The sequence below is a fragment of the Saccostrea echinata genome, unplaced genomic scaffold (assembly GCF_033153115.1).
Source record: "Saccostrea echinata isolate AGI-Se365-2 ecotype Australia unplaced genomic scaffold, CSIRO_AGI_Sech_v1 ptg000016l, whole genome shotgun sequence".
In the NCBI taxonomy this organism is placed as follows: domain Eukaryota; kingdom Metazoa; phylum Mollusca; class Bivalvia; order Ostreida; family Ostreidae; genus Saccostrea; species Saccostrea echinata.
In genome coordinates, this window is record NW_026889765.1 from 29016326 (window position 1) to 29036077 (window position 19752).

The following is a 19752-nucleotide window of genomic DNA, read 5'->3' on the forward strand; positions in this document are numbered from 1 at the left end:
GGGGCACTTTCAAAACCTACCAAACCGAGCCCACCCCCTAAAAATTGTAATGAATAAATAGCAAAAAATAATGACCTGTAACTTCATAGGCGCAAAATGAAAGTGGGGGGGGGGGGCTAAACCAACAAAAAACGTTGGGGGGGGGGGGGGGGGGGCTAAGCTCCAATTTTGACTATGAACTTTCTATGGCTCAGATAGGAGAGGTAAAGTTTGATTAAGTAAGTATGTAATCGTAGTGACATTGTGCATTATACACATGAACCCTCTAATTTATGCCAGTAAAGAAAATAAATATTAAACTGTACTGCACTCGGCCCATTGGACTTATAAGTTACTTTTTCCATTATACTGATAAATTTACACATGCAGAAGAGTTTTTCTACATGGTCAAAGGCTGTATGTACAAATTTGGCTAATTTTATCTGGTAATTTTGATTTAACACTGAAAAATAATCCGTATCATTATTATTTGGATGATTATTATAAATCTATCAAAATACTTTTTCCTTATATTATCATAAATTTGAAAGTCATATAATTGAGAAGCGTTTTTTTTCCATCTTCGACAGAAGAGCTTGAACAGAAAACACACGTCCTTTCACATAAAACGACCATGCAGTTTCCATATACGAATAGGAAGAATGCCACATCTATAAGCTGTGTCAGGGCTGAATGTTCTTGTTTTGAGAATCACAATAAGATTTAAAGGATATATGTGTCCTTAATTTTGGAGATGATCGTATTTTAACTTTCCAGTCGTTTTCAGCGTATTGACGAAGTTTTTGGCACACAGAATCTGTAATCACCATTTCCCTGTTTTCTTAGAAGCTGATATTTAGCATATCAAAAATATTTTTAACGACTCTGTTTAACCTGTGAGCATCACACTCCCTGCATATTGTAATCCCAAATGATTTTTTTTTTGTTAATCTCTCATTCCCCAATTGAAGAATTTGGTTCCAATCTTCATTTAAGTTTTTAGTATTACATGTATTAGGGAAATGGTGTTTAACGTTAAATCATTTTAGAAATTGCAGATCCAGGAATTGAAGTTGGGGGGGGGGAGGGGCGCAAGAAGTAGGCAGGGGTCTTGGGGCCGCCTTGATTTTAGCCCCCAGTGGGTCCAGGGCGAAGCCCAGTTGGGTACCCGGGGGGGGGGGGCGAAGCCCCCGGAAGCTCCTGGATTCTAGAGATTTTGTAGGGTAAAACTGAGGTCTACCGAGTAGACATTTTGATATTTATGATTTACGCTAACTTTGACAATTTTAGGGTGCCCCCCCCCCTTAAAGTTAGAATTATTACCTATTTTTAAAGTTGGTCTGTAAAATGATACGCCTATGTAAAATGATAGGCCTAATTATATAAAGAGTTATCTTTCGTTTCATTTACTTTCTTGGCAGCGTCTGCTCGATAACATGTGGCACGGTAGGCCAGTATCGACCATGGTATGTCTGTTTGGATCGGGATGACGAGAGATAAGTTGACAACACAATAGAAAAGACATGTAGGTATCTCTGTTAGTAGGAGTTCAAAGTTTGTGTGTATTTGCATTTCTTATTATATAGTTATATGTGTAAATTAAGCCCCTGATTAGATGTTAACTTCCGAGGAAATTCGACCTGAATGGATCGTTTGATTGATCCTGTCAAACGGTATAACCTATCTTTTGAACTCCTGGTTATCTAACTGTAACAAAAATAAATCTTTCACCACTTTCTTTGGCGTATATCACTTGTTAAGGTAAATAAGGACCCTGGGGTAGAGCACTGTTGTCACTCAAATTGAACTCTCTTTTGGGTATCATGTTTGCATGTGTAATAAGAAAGAAGAAAATTTATGTTGGATCGGGACTCAAACCCTATAGTCTGTCCCACGACCGGAACGTCACTACTTTTTGCAAGATATCTCAAAATATATAAATACCTTGGCTTTCAACCTAGGTTTGATCGGTAGATTGATTTTTTTCCAAACTTCCTGCATTTATACGAACCCTCGAGGTCAACCAGTGTATTGACACGGCGGTAAATTCAAAGTCTACGGGGATTTAACATTGTCAAAATGGCAGCCACTTCGGAAGGGGATCCATCATTATTCGTAATTTTCCGTACATTGCCGTCAGTGAGGCAATGACGTCACGCAAGTTCGGGAATCCTCTGTGCTTATCGACGTCCAAAAAGCTATAAAGCCCGAAACTTGCCAAGTATATATATAGGAGAAATTACGTCTTCGACAAAACTTTCATACCCAGGGCCAGACAGAATTTCACAGAAGGGATCAAAGATTTTTAAAAACAGCTAGCCTATACACTGCATGAAGAAAAGAGGTATGTCTCAGTTCATATCTCATAAGATTGTAATTATCATGTTAAAAACAATCGAGGCAACTGCAAATTTAGCTCAAGTGACATGACTGCTTTTATTGCCAAAACGTGGAGTCCTAACTTCTAATAAGCGTAGTCATATTATTAAGATTATTAAAATTAATTGCTGCTTTACCTTACTCCTTAGCCTTCCACATAAATCCAACTCCCTAGATCCCTAGCTATAGTTTGTTATAAACACGGTCAAAAGAAGAATCGTATTACTTCTATGTGAACAATTGATGTCCGTAACTGCACAGTATATCCTGTTTTTGTTAGACTTTCAACACTTTAAACACATAAATCCACAATCAATATTATATTTTGAATCTCGGTGCAAAACAACAATTGTTGTCTGCATCAAACTACGTCACCAATGGAATTTGACCTTGCCCTTCGAAAACTTCCTGTAATATCGGCATTAGGTAAATTCAGGCCCTTGGATATATTTTTAGTGTTTCCACAAATATAACAGAATGCCAAAAATTAAATACTCAATCCTACACACAAAAACTACATAACACAAGTGTAAAAGATTATACTACTTTTTTATTTTAATTTTTCCTTTTCTTTTTTCATCATCTTATTTTTTTCTTTCGGTAGAAAGTTCAATAGTTTTACATTAAAAAAAAGGTTATACATGCATATATATTGACACTTTCAATACAAGTCAGAGCCAGCTGCTAGTTTGATTCTCATATAATAAAAAAAAAATTATTCATAAAAACAATAGATAAAATTTTTTAAACAAGAATTTAATTGCAGGATACCAAAATAGCTACCTGGTGAAGGCACAATATAGACAAGCACAAACAAACAAGTACATAAAATAAATTCAGCCATAAGTAGCTGCAGATACATCCTAAGTAATTTTTGCTATATGGACTGTAGATACATGAGCAGTCTGGGCAGCTTAGTTGTTAAAATACCTCATTAGTATACAAGCATTTGTAATGCAGAGGTCCTGGGTTTGATTCCCAGTCAAGCAAAATTTTTTTCCTCATGTATTTGTAAATTTTCAAAGTATGTTTATTCATTATTCCATTCCCTGGTACATATGGCTTCCTGATATACATTTTTTTTCTAAATTGCATAATACCATGGAATCATTTTAATTTGTGGAGGTCAGTGATTGTGGGCAGGCATATAGTTTTGCTGTTTTGTGGACAGGACTTATTAAATAAGGTTAAACAAAATACAATCAAAGGAATTAATGGATTGATTAAAATGTTAAAATAAGCATTTGTGGAAATATAAATTTATGGGTATGGCTGATCCATGTGATAAAATCCAAGAATGTTGGTCCCCCACAAACAATGATGATTCCACAGTAGATGTCAATCAGTTTTTGTAAGCTACCTGTCTGAAATGGGCAAAGTAATTAATCATACTCAGATAATTGTTTTCAAAATTTTATTACTGCTTGTTTAACAGCTAGATACAGGTATATGTTTTTTTTAAAATTATCAAATAGAATTGCTTCAAACTTTAAACACATTTAGTGAGATTACAGGAAATATTGCAAATGATTAATGAATTGTCTTTCCTTTATTTAAAGATATCAGATCAAATTTAGAAGAATAAATGATTATGAAAATTGAGTGCCCAATGCTGCTGGTGTCCATGCTTTTGAAAAAAGAAGTAATGACTCAGAATCCATAGTGAGAAACAAGTCATGAATGAAGATTGAGAAAGAGTGTTTATGTTTGTCTCCACTAAAACTTCTGTGGTAAATGGTTGGTGTCTGGCTCATCCAATGATCAACCCATTGGCAGACTACCAGGTAATCCTTCATTCAGCCAATATACTTTGAGCCTGAAAAAAAAGATGAAACACATTTTAATCCATCATAAAGATTCTGGTGCATGAAAAATACTTTTAACTCTGTGCAAAGTGAAATTTAAAGGAATAATGAAAATTCAAATGATTATACTTGAACTTGCATTATATGTTAACATGAATTGATACATATTAAAAAATGCATGTTTATAGTCAATTTTCAATTTCAGGTTCCAACCTGAAGAATACATGGGAAGAGTAAAACCTTTTTCATTTAAATAAATACTTACTAGCTATAGTCTAGAAGAATGTCCTGAAACCTGAATGTTTAGTCCACCATCAGATGAATTTCAATCACATTATTCTGAAAAATTGAGTAGATAGTTTTCTACATGCATGCAAGTCTTAAAGTCACACTGTCTTGTCATAATAACTTTGCACCCCATTTAATTATACCTTCAAAAATGTTATTTAGTAATTAATAAAGGCATCATCAAATATTTTTGCTTTGGTTATTATTACATTTCTTTGATCAATGATTTGTCTTTTTAGCTCACCTGAGCCGAAGGCTCAAGTGAGCTTTTCTGATCAAAATTTGTCCGTTGTCTGTCGGCGTCGTCAGCGTCGTTGTTGTCGTAAACTTTTCACATTTTCATCTTCTTCTCCAGAACTACTGGGCCAATTTCAATCAAACTTGGCACAAAGTATCCTTGGGTGAAGGGGTTTCAAGTTTGTTCAAATGAAGGGCCACGCCCTCCTCCAAGGGGAGATAATTACGAAATAGCAAAAAATTAATGGCATTATTGAAAAATCTTCTTCTCAAGAACCAGTGGGCCAGGAAAGATGAAACTCATGTGGAACTATTGTCAGGTAGTGTAGATTCAAGTTTTTTCGAATCATGACCCCCGGGGATAGGGTGGGGCCACAATGGACGATCAAAGTTTTACATAGGAATATATAGGAAAAATCTTCAAAAATCTTCTTCTCAAGAACAGCAAAGCTATGATTGGTCATATTCATTTGGAAGCATCCTCAGGTGGTGTAGATTCAAGTTTGTACAAATCATGACCCCCGGGGATAGGGTGGGGCCACAATGGACGATCAAAGTTTTACATAGGAATATATAGGAAAAATCTTCAAAAATCTTCTTCTCAAGAACAGCAAAGCTATGATTGGTCATATTCATTTGGAAGCATCCTCAGGTGGTGTAGATTCAAGTTTGTACAAATCATGACCCCTGGGGGTTGGGTGGGGCCACATTGGACGATCAAAGTTTTACATAGGAATATATAGGAAAAATCTTTAAAAATCTCAAGAACAGCAAAGCCACGGTTTGTCATATTTATGTGGAAGCATCCTCAGATAGTGTAGATTCAAGTTTGTTCAAATCATGAACCCCCCCCCCCCCCCCCCCCCACTCCCTTTTTAGGAATAGGCCACTTATGCATTTAAGCTTTTCAATACTAAACTGATTTTTCCTTTTTTCCTAGCCACAGTGCTCAGGTGAGCGATGTGGCCCTTGGGCCTCTTGTAAATAGTTAGGACTGCAATAGGAAGATAAAACTGAAAACAAGAGGCCCATGGGCCACAACGCTCACCTGAGTAACTCTGGCCTTGATGTTTTTCACCTGATTTCTCCCCTCCCCCCCCCCCTTGTAGTACATATTGTGGCCCCTCTCTTACCCAGGGGTCATGATTTGAACAAACTTGAATCTACACAACCTGACAATAATTCCACATGAGTTTCATCTTTTCTGGCACATTGGTTCTTGAGGAGAAGATTTTTCAATAATGCCATTAATTTTTTGCTATTTCTTAATTACCTCCCCTTGGAGGAGGGAGTGGCCCTTCATTTGAACAAACTTGAATCCCCTTTACCCAAGGATACTTTCTGCCAAGTTTGATTGAAATTGGCCCAGCAGTTTTGGAGAAGAAGATGAAAATGTGAAAAGTTTACGACAACGCCGACAGACAACGGACAAATTTCGATCAGAAAAGCTCACTTGAGCCTTCGGCTCAGGTGAGCTAAAAATAATTATTTCTAGCCCTGCAAAAATGTTCTGAATTTAGAAGTTAAAATTTTTGGTGAATAAAAAAATATTTACATAACTCTCTTTCATAGTAGGTTTCCCGGCAGAAAATATATTATGCTATGGATACAATTACCATAAATTTTTTATTACAATAGAAAAACTATTCCTTCATATGGGTGTTAAAAGATCTGTCTATATGAATATTGTTGCACTAAACTATTGCAAACAAAAAATTGCATATACCAGTGAATAGAGTTTTGAAAAAGAAATACTCAGATGAGACCCTACAGTATACTAGGAAACAGATTTTTCAAATTAAGTCCACATTTGAGCAGTATGGGAACTTTGAGACAAAATAAAGCTGCTGCCTGAGAAACACAACACAGCAATTTGGAACACTGAATGTGGCACATGGCATTACTTGGAAAATTGCCTCTGATGTCAAATTTTTTTTCGGGGGGGGGGGGGGGGGGGGGGGGGGGGAATGTCTGTATTCAGAATAAATGATTCAGTTTTATCTTTACGTTTATACTGATGAAATTATATAGACATGACTTGTTCTTTATTTTTTTTCCTTTTTCCTCTTTTGCTTATGTTTTTATTTAAACTGGAAAGCCAGGACATGATTGCTAAAACACTCTTATATTCATCTACCTAGATAGTTATTCTATACATCAATACATGTACATAAATGACCCTTAGAACTCGGTCCCATAAAATTGACAAAACTTTGGGCTAAAGGTATATTTTAGATGTTAGAACTTGTAAAAAATACACATTTTTCAGTAATTAATTAAAAAAAAATAATAATAATAATAATGCAAAAATTATGTGTTATATATACATGATATAGAAAACTATATTGATTCCCCAGGGTGTTGACACTACAAATAAATGTAAAAGGAAAATGCATTTTACATCATGTAGATTGTGATTCACTGTCAAAAGCATGAAATGTTGAAAAGAAAGTATAGACTTTCATATATTGAAAATAATGTTTTTAACCAGCTGTTATTTTCTTTATGTAATCTTGGTGTTATTTAATGCTTTTTTCCTAATTGTTTAATCAGCTGATTGTGTCATTATAACCATAAAAGTACCTTTTTACGTTTTTAAACACATGCTTCTGTATATGGGGCACTGGTTAAAATGCCAAATATACATATACTGATTATACATGTACATAAGTACCACACGTTTTGGCATATTCTTACAATTTGGAAACACTTCTTTCTTGTGTGTACATTAGGTAGTAAAAACAACAACAACAAAAAATAAACAACTTACGTTTTTAAAAACACATTCTTGCATCATCATGGCCATTTCAACATCTGTATCCACAACTTGTACTGCATTATATTCGGCCGCGGACTATTTTCTCGGCGTTTATGACAAAACTCGTTATACAGTGTTAAATATATTTTAATTCAAATAAATACTCACATTATTAATAAGAACACTTTAAATTACGTCCTTTGATTTTCTCAGATTTTTTGGAATTTTACTTTGGAAAGAACGACTACTCCCTTCATAAACTGGTTCCCCGCCCCGTAATCTAGACGCTAATGGACGAGTTTACCATGTTAAATCCCCGTAGACTTTGAATTTGCCGCCGTGTTAATACGCTGGTTGACCTCGAGGGTTCGTATAAATGCAGGAAGTTTGGAAAAAAATCAATCTACCGATCGAACCTAGGTTGAAAGCCAAGGTATTTATATATTTTTAGATATCTTGCAAAAAGTAGTGACGTTCCGGTCGTGGGACAGACTATAGACCTCTGCATCACGAATCAGGTGCTCTAATCACTTAGCTACTCACTACCTAGACTGATACATGTATCCACAATTAGGCTAATGTTCAAACTAGTACATTCCTCCATCCTTGAAATATATATTATCTTTCACTGTAGAAGAACACAACTGAGATTCTATAGTGACTGACAGGACTTTAACCGAAGGTAACAGGAAAGGAAAAAAAATTTAGCTGGATTCTGAATCGCACCTTGGACCCCAGCATCACTAGTCAGATGCTTGAACCACTTAGCTACCCAGGCCAATATCTATCATCCATATAGCCCAAGCCACTACCCATGATTATAATGGGCAACTAGCCGTCTTCAAAGATTAAAATTCACACCCTCAGGTCCAGGGATCAGGCCTCAGGGTGTGGCTAAATTGATCATAAATTAGAATTGTTATACAATGTACCCATCTTTACTCTTGAATTTCAATTGATAAGCTGCATGCATGGTAATGATTAGAAAGTCCTCATGAGACTGTTTGATTATATGTCACACGTACAAAAACAGAGTTCCAGTTGATGTCCGATCTGCTTACAACAGTTTAACAGTGATTGGTCAAATGCTATAATTATGTGCTTACTCAATTTTTCAACAATTTCTATTTTTTAGTACAGTGATTTATATTATGTTTGTTGAATTGTTCTATCGTTTTGATCCTCCTTCTTTTTTTGTTTGTTTGTTTGTTTGTATGTTTGTAAATCTTTGCTCCTCCGGGGGCCCAGATTGGACTAATAAAATCTTGTATATCTTGTATTTGTAGTGGTTGGTACAGAGGGGTGATAAGATGGGTGACTGGAGACCATTTGTATATGGAGGGCTGGCATCCATAACTGCAGAGATAGGTAACAGATTCTCTAATATGTACCAGTCATTGTACAGTCTCTACAGAAAAATTAAAATTCTAGTCTTTATTTACTTTTTAAGTCACTTGATTCACTCAGGTAACTTATTTGTTTTATTGCTGTTTGCATTTGTGTGTTGTTTTCTATAATTAGCAAATTGTTGAATTTTTTCAGACTTCTCTGGAACTCCTGTGCTTTTTTAATTATAAATGAATTTGATCAGTACAGATACAATTAATTTCTTAAAACTAACTTTTTAGGTCATACGAGTCACTCACTATTGTTATCTAATCCTGTCTGTTATAACACGTCATTCATAAACTTTTGAGCAATAATTTTTCAGCTTCTTCTCTCAATTCCAATTAATTTTGGTATTTAAGGGAGCCGACTGGGGTTTTATTGTGTGAAAACTACTATAGAGAAACTCTTTAATTTTATACAATATGTACTTTACATTGACTTCAGTATACATGCCAAGTTAAGTGAAAATCTACCATCTGGTTATTTTTTAGGGACCATCTCAAAATACAGGTATATTTACTATAGGATTATATAGGAAAATACCATTTTTTCGCACTTCGGAACAAATTATACAAATGCTACTATAGACTTTTTGCTCAAATTATATTATTTGATGGGTAATACTATATTGTACATTTTGTGCAAGAAACACAAAATTCTACCGTCTGGTTTCCAGAGGGGGGCATCTCAAAATGTCAAAATTCATGATATTTTCCTGTTTTTGTGGAGTACAACAAAACATGACAGATACCACAGATTTACATAAAAAATTATAAAAATGATTGTTAGATTCTCAATTTCCTATGTTTAAAATTTCAAGAGCATGTATTTTATACTTTTTATTTTATGGCATAATCAATGACACCTCTTAAAGAACTTTGGTTATTCATAACGTCAAAAACACACTATTACGATGTCTATCTACCCATCGTATGAAAAATCTTTTAAAAAATCATTTATTTTAAGAGGTAATTAGATATTTTAACCTGAGATTTCCTAAATTTGCTAATTTTTGTAAATTATGTAAAAATAGTTGCTTTAAAAGAGAAAATACGCTTTATTTTACTATGCTGCGCGAAGTATTGCGCAATGAAAACCCCAGTCGGCCCCCTTAACTTCTGTAGGTCAATGGAAAAAATGGAAACAAAATTTGTGAATTTTTTGTTTATTGACCCTCTGGTTTCAGGGCCCATTTTCCCATTTGAAAATAAATGATTCTGCAGGAGGTGAAAATTCACATGAAGGAGATAATATTGAATAAACAAACAATTGAGAAATATATTAGATTTCCTCGTTGATTGTATTGTTGTATGTGAAAACTCAAACTAAACATGAATGTTTTCAGGTACCTTTCCTATTGACACAACAAAGACAAGGCTACAGATTCAGGGGCAGATAATTGACGCTCGGTTGTCCGAGCTTCGATACAGAGGGATGACTCATGCCATGTTGAGAATATTTCGAGAGGAGGGGCTTTCTGCACTCTACTCAGGGTAAAATGGAGAACATTTAATTCTTTTCAAATCATAAGTTTGGATTCTGTAGATTTTACCTTAAGTTATAGTTGTGTTGCTTTTTGTGGCAGAATAAAACTAAAAATTTAATAATGTTTGAAAATAGCACATGAATGTGTATAGCAAGAAAAGGGCACAGCAATCTACAGACCTTAAAATGAAAAAATGGAAGGGGAAAAAAAACCCCGGAGAAATCAAAGCTGTGTGTTATCAGCTGACTGTTACTTGAAACATTCAAGTTTTTTTTTCTCGCCAGAGTTTTTTCCGTGTTAAATTTTGTGTAATGTGTCTGTCTCTTTTGGGAATCCCATATCATGTGTTGCCAAACTTCCTCTTTAATAACCCACTTTTAGCCATTAAATCCTGAACAAATATCTTTTGTTGAATTACCTCACTTACTATGGTGTGAAGAAGTGTATTAATTCCCTTTGAAGGAAACTCTGAAGTCTAGACTTATTTTTTTGTTTTTGTAGAATATCCCCAGCCATTCTTAGACAAGCTACCTATGGAACAATCAAAATTGGAATTTACCATTCACTTAAATCCATGTTAGTTGATAATCCACAAGGTAATTCTGATATACCTAGAAAAATATTACTGAACATAACTATTTCAGTACTATAACAATGTACATACATGCATATATAAAGTATATATAGTGGTCAGAATTGTACCTAAAATACCTAAGAACGTGGGCTAAATTTGAAGAAACTACATGTAACAGTTGTTTAATTTTTATCATATTTGTCAAGAGAATTCTTGAGGCAAGGGTTTTCATTTACTGTGAAACCACTAATTTTCATGTTTTAATTTTTGTTTTTTTGTATGATATAAAGAGACCTTAAATCGATGTCTTCCTTGAAATATTGAAATATCCTGCTAGTATCATTTTTGTCCACCAACCACGAAATTGAATCCTGGAGAATATCCTTTTTCCTCAAACTGCAAAAATTTGTCCCCACAAAAACAAGTGAATTTACATTATTGAATAAAATGTCACAACATTTTATTATTGCCCAAAGGCATGATATGAGACATATGACCTTGACCCAAGTTCATTGAGGTAAGTACAAACTAGGTCTCTGATGAGAAGACTGTGGACTTTGCTGTACACATTTGTAGCAGATGAGAATGTACTTGAACTAAGATAACTTATACAAGGTCAGGGGTCAGAGTTACTGGCATTGTCAATGTATACAAGGTCAGGGTTACTGGCATTGTCAATGTATACAAGGTCAGGGTTACTGGCATTGTCATTGTATACAAGGTCAGAGTTACTGGTATTGTCATAAACCTAGACCAAAATGTACGATCCTCCTGGACCCCTGACTGAGGCTTGAAATGATGGGTTGCTTGTGAAGGGTCATTACTTTGTGAGCTCACTCTTGATCAGTATTGCTTGCTTTAAAATAATAGTAGTTCCAGCATGATCTTGTTATAAAAACTTTGCATTTATTTGGACAGTATGTATTTCATGTGAAAGTCATATTTTCATGATTCCGATGCAGTCTTTGGTTGAAACTTCATGACCACCATGAAATATAAATTTATAATCTATTTGATAAATATATGCATGGATGGTACCAGTTCATGATTCCCCTAGCAGTACTAGAGCCCACATTCCTGCTCGTTTCATTATACTTATAATATTAATGTCAAAACTACAATTGTTGCTACATGTACAGTTTTCTTCCAGAGTCAACGTTATTTATCAATGTTTGCTGTGGAATAGTAGCAGGAATTGTGTCAAGTGCAATAGCCAACCCCACTGATGTTCTAAAGGCAAGATGCTATCAGAAAATCATGCCAACTTACTTTCAAATACTGAGGGAATTAAATTAAGAGTGTTATTTGCATCGTATTGAAACTTATTTCTGTAAATACGTACACCAGTTTTTGATGCTTGGAAAGAAAAGAATACTTGTGCTGCAGTTGTTTATGCTTTTTTTTTTCTAGGTTCGCTTACAAGCTAAGACAGATATAAATGACAAAGAATCCATGTTGCAAGCCTTTGGAAGGATATATAAAGAAGAAGGCATAAAAGGTCTTTGGAGGGTGTGTGTTTATTTAAACAAGAAAATGCTTTTTTTAGTGTTAGTATGGGAATTAAAGTTGCTGCTGTTGCAGAAAAAATACATAACCTGCACATAACCCTCACATAACCCAGGTAAACCTTTTAACTTAAATGCCCATGCTAACAAACAAAGACATTTCATTGTTTAAATGTATGTATGAATATATAAACATCTAAAGTAGGATTAAGTATATTTCATATTGTGTAACTGATAATCTGATATGTACGTCATTGTATGTTTCATTGATGAAAGAGGCACTGCTCATGAAATCTATAGAGTCGGCTTGCTAAAAAAGCTTTAAAGTATTGATAAATGATTGGTTTTCATAGGAAATAAAGGGGATAATATTTTGATGTAAATATAACACTGATTATTTTTTTCACTATAGCTGCAGATTTGTTACTCGCTGGTCTGAAAAAAAATTGAGAAGGATGACCAGAGAGCTACAGTGCAAAAATGTGTATATTTATTGCACACAAAAATAAAATGTGTGTTGTTTCTTGTTGAACTTCAATTGCCATGTTAAGTTTGGATAGAGAATTTTGAGCCACATTTCATCTCTAATGATACATCAACACAATGTTGCAGGGTGTGATTCCCACTGCGCAGCGAGCAGCAATAATTGCTGGCGTGGAGCTTCCTGTGTACGACTTCTCTAAATACTGGATACTTAGATCGGGATATTTTGAAGATAATGTTGGTGTACATTTTATGTAAGGCTTGACTATTAATCAATCACTTTCATTCTTCATAAATGATTTCAAAAAGAATTTATAAAGCCAAGTAGCATCATAAAAGTTATGCATTATCCATTCGTAGGATATTGATACAATAATGCAATAAGATATATTTAGAAATTCAGTTTCAAATTAATTGTTTGCATGAAGAAAAAATGTTAGTTTGAAATTTAAATATCAGAAATAGCTATTAAGGACCCTTATTTGCTTATGAATGTGGTAATTTATAGATAAATTGCTTTGCCATTTGTGTGTACTTTTGCGTTTGTTTAATTTACAGGTCAAGCTTTTTTTTGTACCTTTTGCTAATGAATGTGGTAATTAATAAGAATAAATTGCTTTGCCATTTATATGTATTTTTGTATTTGTTTTATTTACAGATCAAGCTTTTTTGCAGGATTAGCCGGTGCTATATTTTCCACACCAGTTGATGTTATCAAGGTAGGTATTTTATTACATGTACAGTAAAACGTGGTTAATACAGCGAATTTTACAAGATATAATTCTATTTTCAGATATTATATTTGGATTATTAAGAATTCATGCTTTACTCTGAATTGATTTTCATTCTCTATAGTTTTAAAATATGACACATATTGGATTTTAAATAACATAATTTTTGTTTATAACAAAACTCTTTGCTATAAGCATTTTTTTACTGTATAATGTATTTTCCAGTCAGCAAGGTAGGTATTCTATTAAACAAAGTATAGTTTCTAGTTGTTGAATGTTCCCAAGTTGATCTAATACTTGGATTTGGAGCTTTTTTTATTTTGCAGACCTATCAATTAGACATATATCAAAGATGTGCATAGCTCTTGGATTTTGATTTTTGATAATTTAAGAAAAAAAAATCTCAGTTGTTGAAAGTCAATTTCATGAAAAATATTGCATACAGGATCCATTGGTATTGGGAAGTCCTTTCCTACAGTTTTCAGAATAGAAAGCTTTTATAATTTATGTGAGAAATAAGTAGGCCCTACTGTTCACACAAAAGAAAACATGGTTTGCCATCACATTGTCAGCTTTCCCCTTGGTATTTTATGCATGTATACTCATTACTGCAAATTATTTACGGGATCAAGTGTATTGTAAATGTATATATTGGACTTATCACATCATAGAAAGATTTCATTAATGTATATAATGGAATAACCACTCATATAATGATTTTGCAGCATAATGTAACGATATTATCACTTCATTACATTATTTAATCACTACATATAATGACATTGCCACTGTATATAATGATAAAACCACTGCCTATAATAAAGTTATCAATGGATATAATGATTTTACCACTATATATAATGACTTCACCACTACATATAAAGGTTTTACCAACTCATATAATGTGAAAGTGACCTTCAGGCAGCTATGGTGTTCCATATATAGCACCATTCCAAAAATGATGAAAACAACTTCAGTTTTATTAAACTTTTTTTTTAGATAAGGCAGATGGAATGGACTGCTCATTTTTCACTTAATAGAAAGAACTGTTTTCAAATGCAATCTACTTGCAATGCACTTTATTTATTGTTTGATTCAAATTGTTTACAAAATAAATGCTCAAAAATAAAATAAACAACACATTTTCATTTAATTATTCATCAAGTAAAAGATTTCATAAGCTGTATGAAAAGATCATATAATCTTTTTTTTCATCACAGACAAGAATGATGAACCAAAAAAACCTTAAGGAAAAGACTTTGTCTTCCAAGATCTACTCCTCCTCTATTGATTGTGCTATACAGGTAAATGTCACTCATCCATTGATTGTGCTATACCGGTAAATGTCACTCATCCATTGATTGTGCTATACAGGTAAATGTCACTCATCCATTGATTGTGCTATACAGGTAAATGTCACTCATCCATTGATTGTGCTATACAGGTAAATGTCACTCCTCCATTGATTGTGCTGTACAGGTAAATGTCACTCCTCCATCGGTTGTGCTGTATAGGTAAATGTCACTCCTCTATTGATTGTGCTATACAGGTAAATGTCACTCCTCCATTGATTGTGCTATACAGGTAAATGTCACTCCTCTATTGATTGTGCTGTACAGGTAAATGTCACTCCTCCTCTATTGGTTGTGCTATATAGGTAAATGTCACTCCTCTATTGATTGTGCTGTACAGGTAAATGTCTCTCCTCCATTGATTGTGCTATATAGGTAAATGTCACTCCTCCATTGATTGTGCTGTACAGGTAAATGTCACTCCTCCATTGATTGTGCTTTACAGGTAAATGTCACTCCTCTATTGATTGTGCTATACAGGTAAATGTCACTCCTCCATTGATTGTGCTATATTGGTAAATGTCACTCCTCCATTGATTGTGCTATATAGGTAAATGTCACTCCTCCATTGATTGTGCTATACAGGTAAATGTCACTCCTCTATTGATTGTGCTATACAGGTAAATGTCACTCCTCCATTGATTGTGCTATACAGGTAAATGTCACTCCTCCATTGATTGTGCTATCTTGGTAAATGTCACTCCTCCATTGATTGTGCTATATAGGTAAATGTCACTCCTCCATTGATTGTGCTATACAGGTAAATGTCACTCCTCTATTGATTGTGCTATACAGGTAAATGTCACTCCTCCATTGATTGTGCTATACAGGTAAATGTCACTCCTCCATTGATTGTGCTATATTGGTAAATGTCACTCCTCCATTGATTGTGCTATACAGGTAAATGTCACTCCTCTATTGATTGTGCTATACAGGTAAATGTCACTCCTCCATTGATTGTGCTATACAGGTAAATGTCACTCCTCCATTGATTGTGCTATATTGGTAAATGTCACTCCTCCATTGATTGTGCTGTATAGGTAAATGTCACTCCTCTATTGATTGTGCTATACAGGTAAATGTCACTCCTCCATTGATTGTGCTATACAGGGGTAGACAAATAGAATTTTGTAGTACTTGCCCTCGGACAGGTTACCATAGTAAAATTACTTGACATTAAAAGGTCTTAAAGCCATTTCTTTTTTGACTTGACATCCGTAGCTGTTATGTTTTACGTCTTGTATATATTTTAACAACACATGAATGGAAAAACTCTAGAGGAGTTCTGAACGAGTATTCGATGTAGTGGTCAACAGCAGCAAAACATGATTCATATTTTAACCAACAGCTGTAGAACAAAAGACATTTGAGAATATGATTTTTTGTTAACAGGAAAACTACTTGTCCACGGGCAGGTAGCACTTATCAAATAACTTGCCTGCCAAACAAAATTGGTTGTCCCGGGGGTTGGGCAGTGCTATTTGTCTATTCCTGCTATACAGGTAAATACTCCCTCTCCAAAACAGTAAACAACAAACAACCAATCAATTACTCTCCCTCTATTGATTGTTCTATACAGCTAATTACTTTTCCTCCATTGATTGTGCTATACAGGTAATTATTTCTGCCCCTCCTGTAAAAAAGATAATTATTTCTGCCCCTCTTGTTATATAAGGTAATTATTTCTGCCCCTCCCATAATAAAAGATAATTATATCTGCCCCTCCTGTAATATAAGGTAATTATTTCTGCCCCTCCCATAATAAAAGATAATTATATCTGCCCCTCCCATAATAAAAGATAATTATATCTGCCCCTCCCATAATAAAAGATAATTATATCTGCCCCTCCCATAATAAAAGATAATTATATCTGCCCCTCCCATAATAAAAGATAATTATATCTGCCCCTCCTGTAATAAAAGACAATATTTCTGCACCTCCCGTAATATTAGGTAATTATTTCTGCCCATCCTCTAATATAAGGTCATTTCTTCTGCCCCTGTAATATATGGTAATTATTCCTTCCCCTCCTGTAATAAAAGATAATTATTTCTGCTCCTCCTGTAATATAAGGTAATTATTCCTGCCCCTTATAATATAAGGTAATTATTTCTGCCCCTTCTGTAATAAAAGGTAAGTATTTCTGCCTCCCCCCCCTCCCGATTGTGCTTTACACATGAATTCTACTTATTGTTTGTTGTCATAAACCAATCAGTCAAACTTGCATACTCTACCTGTATTGTGACAATTTAAAAAAAAAATAATAATGGTAATTATTTAGATTTTACTTGATCATTGAGAAAAAATAGTCAAGAATGAGTGATGATTTTCAGTATTTACTGAATAAATTTATTTTATCCATCTATAAACTTTTTCTTTGCAGACGACAAAAACAGAAGGATTTATGGCTCTGTATAAAGGTTTCGTCCCTATTTGGGTCAGGCTGGGTCCATGGAATATTATTGTATCCTTCATAATATTTCTGATAGAAATGTTAATTAGTTTATTAAGGTTTTTTTTTTATAAGAAAGTCAGTGCAAAGGGGTTATCACTGGCATAGAAAACTAAATGATTATATATTATTCTTATAATGAAAGATAGATAGATCTGCTTCTGATACGTATTGTTTTTAATTTAATGGGCTTTGAGTTTGAATACTGTTCGTTATCTCCGTATTTCATAGATATAATAATGAAGGTCAGAAGAAAGTGGAAATTTGAAATACAGTACAGGCTGTTCTGGCATTTGTAGATCTATTTTTAGACAACGGTGTATTTTTAACGTATATATACGTAGTTCCGATGAAAAAAAAAACATAAAAGGTATAACAAAACATTTATTTACTGTGTTCTTGGGCGAAATGCGTTTTGTCGACCCTCGAACCAAACTGTTTGCCTTCAGCCTCACTGCCTGTCAGCCTCAGGCAAACAGTTTTGTTTTGGGGTCTGACAAAACGCATGTTGCCCTCGACCCGAGTCAAAAATGTAAAATATTTCATGGTAACAATTTCTTTGACAGTTAAGGTTTATTCTTTGGGATTAAAAAAAACTGTCATACATTAAATTACTTTAGAAATACATATACGAAGGTTGTCCAATGCCCATAAAGTTTGGACAGATGCTATTATAATTTTCTTAATAAAGTCCACACTGGCAAACTTGTACGATGATATTTTAAAATAGACCATGATTTTGTAAATATATAAAAATTAAAACAATGCCACTATTTTACAAACGGTACAGGTGTAAATACTTTGTACATGTAAATGCAAGCCGCACTGCCCAGTCTGACGTAAAGCTAATTTCAATTAAATCAATTATGGTCTATACATAAATATTATTGCACACGTTTGGCAATGTGGCATAATGAAGAAAATAACAATTTCAAATCAATGAACTAAATTTATTGCAATAATTTCAAGTTGTTTGAATAAATATTTTGTCTCTGAAGTCCTTTCAGCCATATTTAAAACCTTTTTTTATGATTGGACGTTGTCCCGTTCGGATGGCCAAAGTCACTTTTTCTGTTAATTTTTGAAACATTTTTCTTGCTGAATTTACTTAATATCTTCACTGTCTGTATAGTAGGCGATACTAAAGATATTAGAAAATGACGATAGCCACTTTATTTGCGAAATATTTACTTTTTGTTAAGCTTTGACTTATTTTATAAAGAAAATAATCATTTTAATCAGAACACTTTATTTAAAAGTTTATGGCATTTTAAAGACCGCGATTTTTACAAAAATATTAAGTTCAAACAATAAAAACTAAATTATTTTGAATTGGGTTTTCATAACAAATATCTAGGTATACAGTAAGTATATCTAGAACCATTCGTTTTGACAAAAAGTCCAGAAACTTTACGGACAACCCTCATAGTACAGCTTTTCGTTTGTGACAAGAAAATTTAAGATGGACAAATTTTGTGCGTTTTACGTCCATCATAAAATCTTTTTTTGAGCTGATTATGTCGACAAAATGCAGCAAGCTCTCTACAGAATGAAGTGGATTTCACATATTTAAAATGTACAATTAGAGTTTTACGGTATTAAATGAGAAATATATTGCAAATAAAGAATATGATATCTTTGTACCATATAACATTATTTTCTAGTATAAAATCTAGTAGGAAATTTATTCTCGGTGATATTTTTGAGTAGTTTTGAGAAAAAGGCAAATAATTATGAATAAAATGTCAGCAGCAAATGGAGGAAATAGAATAAGTGAAGTAAACAAAGTAATCGATTTATAGGGTCATTTACCAGTTTAGAAATTAGACTTACACCCAGTTTAAATGGTGAAAGCTAGACTTCTGTGGTCTATTGGCCTCAGATCAGATCTACCTTAATATTTCTCTCCATATAAAATTTATTTCCATAATTTCCTTAACTATTTCAACAGTTTTTCATGACTTATGAACAGCTGAAGAAAGTTAAATGAGTTGTCAGAGGCATATTTGGTAAAATTTAGAGTTATAGAAAATTACTTATTTGTGGAAAGTTCATAGGATTTTTTTTAAATAAAAAGGCTTTATTTTAAAGTTAATATAAGTATGTGTATTGAAAAATAATAAAGTACATGGATAAAGCAAATATAAAAGCACACAATTATAGATATTGTATTTTACTAGTGCAATATGTCAAATGATTTGTTAATAAAGTTCTTGATTTCAATGAATGGTGTTGCCATGTTTACTAAAAGTAGCCTTAACGTGGCTTAACTTGTTACTTAACAGTACTTCTCCTAAACTTTAGTTTGATTTCAATAAAAATGATTACACAAA

The 19752-nt window shown here is 33.7% G+C and overlaps 1 protein-coding gene and 2 long non-coding RNA genes across 3 annotated transcripts; 2 read left to right on the top strand and 1 right to left on the bottom strand.

Annotated features, from left to right (window-relative positions):
• The first annotated feature begins 1418 nt into the window (after positions 1–1418).
• On the top strand, positions 1419–19752 carry LOC133189102 (kidney mitochondrial carrier protein 1-like). The gene is made up of 11 exons (XM_061324529.1): positions 1419–1504; positions 8733–8814; positions 10181–10328; positions 10823–10917; positions 12046–12131; positions 12306–12404; positions 13013–13137; positions 13542–13602; positions 14835–14918; positions 17351–17431; positions 19371–19752. Exons 2-11 carry the CDS (start codon positions 8757–8759, stop codon positions 19407–19409), a joined length of 876 nt encoding a protein of 291 aa, XP_061180513.1. The 5' UTR covers positions 1419–1504; positions 8733–8756; the 3' UTR covers positions 19410–19752.
• LOC133189101 (uncharacterized) lies at positions 2269–4640 on the top strand. Its single transcript, XR_009721407.1, has 3 exons — positions 2269–2323; positions 3918–4142; positions 4369–4640. It is a non-coding gene; the product is annotated as an uncharacterized LOC133189101 (long non-coding RNA).
• Positions 3641–7502, bottom strand: LOC133189100 (uncharacterized). Its single transcript, XR_009721406.1, has 3 exons — positions 7459–7502; positions 4429–4502; positions 3641–4174 (listed from the first exon to the last, which is right to left on the bottom strand). It is a non-coding gene; the product is annotated as an uncharacterized LOC133189100 (long non-coding RNA).

Bases quoted from the DNA above. Each gene is read 5' to 3' on its own strand.
- LOC133189102 (XM_061324529.1), top strand. From the start codon at position 8,757: ATGGGTGACTGGAGACCATTTGTATATGGAGGGCTGGCATCCATAACT. The intron at 10,918-12,045 runs GTAATTCTGATA...GTTTTCTTCCAG, and splicing joins GTTAGTTGATAATCCACAAG to AGTCAACGTTATTTATCAAT. The intron at 14,919-17,350 runs GTAAATGTCACT...TTTTCTTTGCAG, and splicing joins CTATTGATTGTGCTATACAG to ACGACAAAAACAGAAGGATT.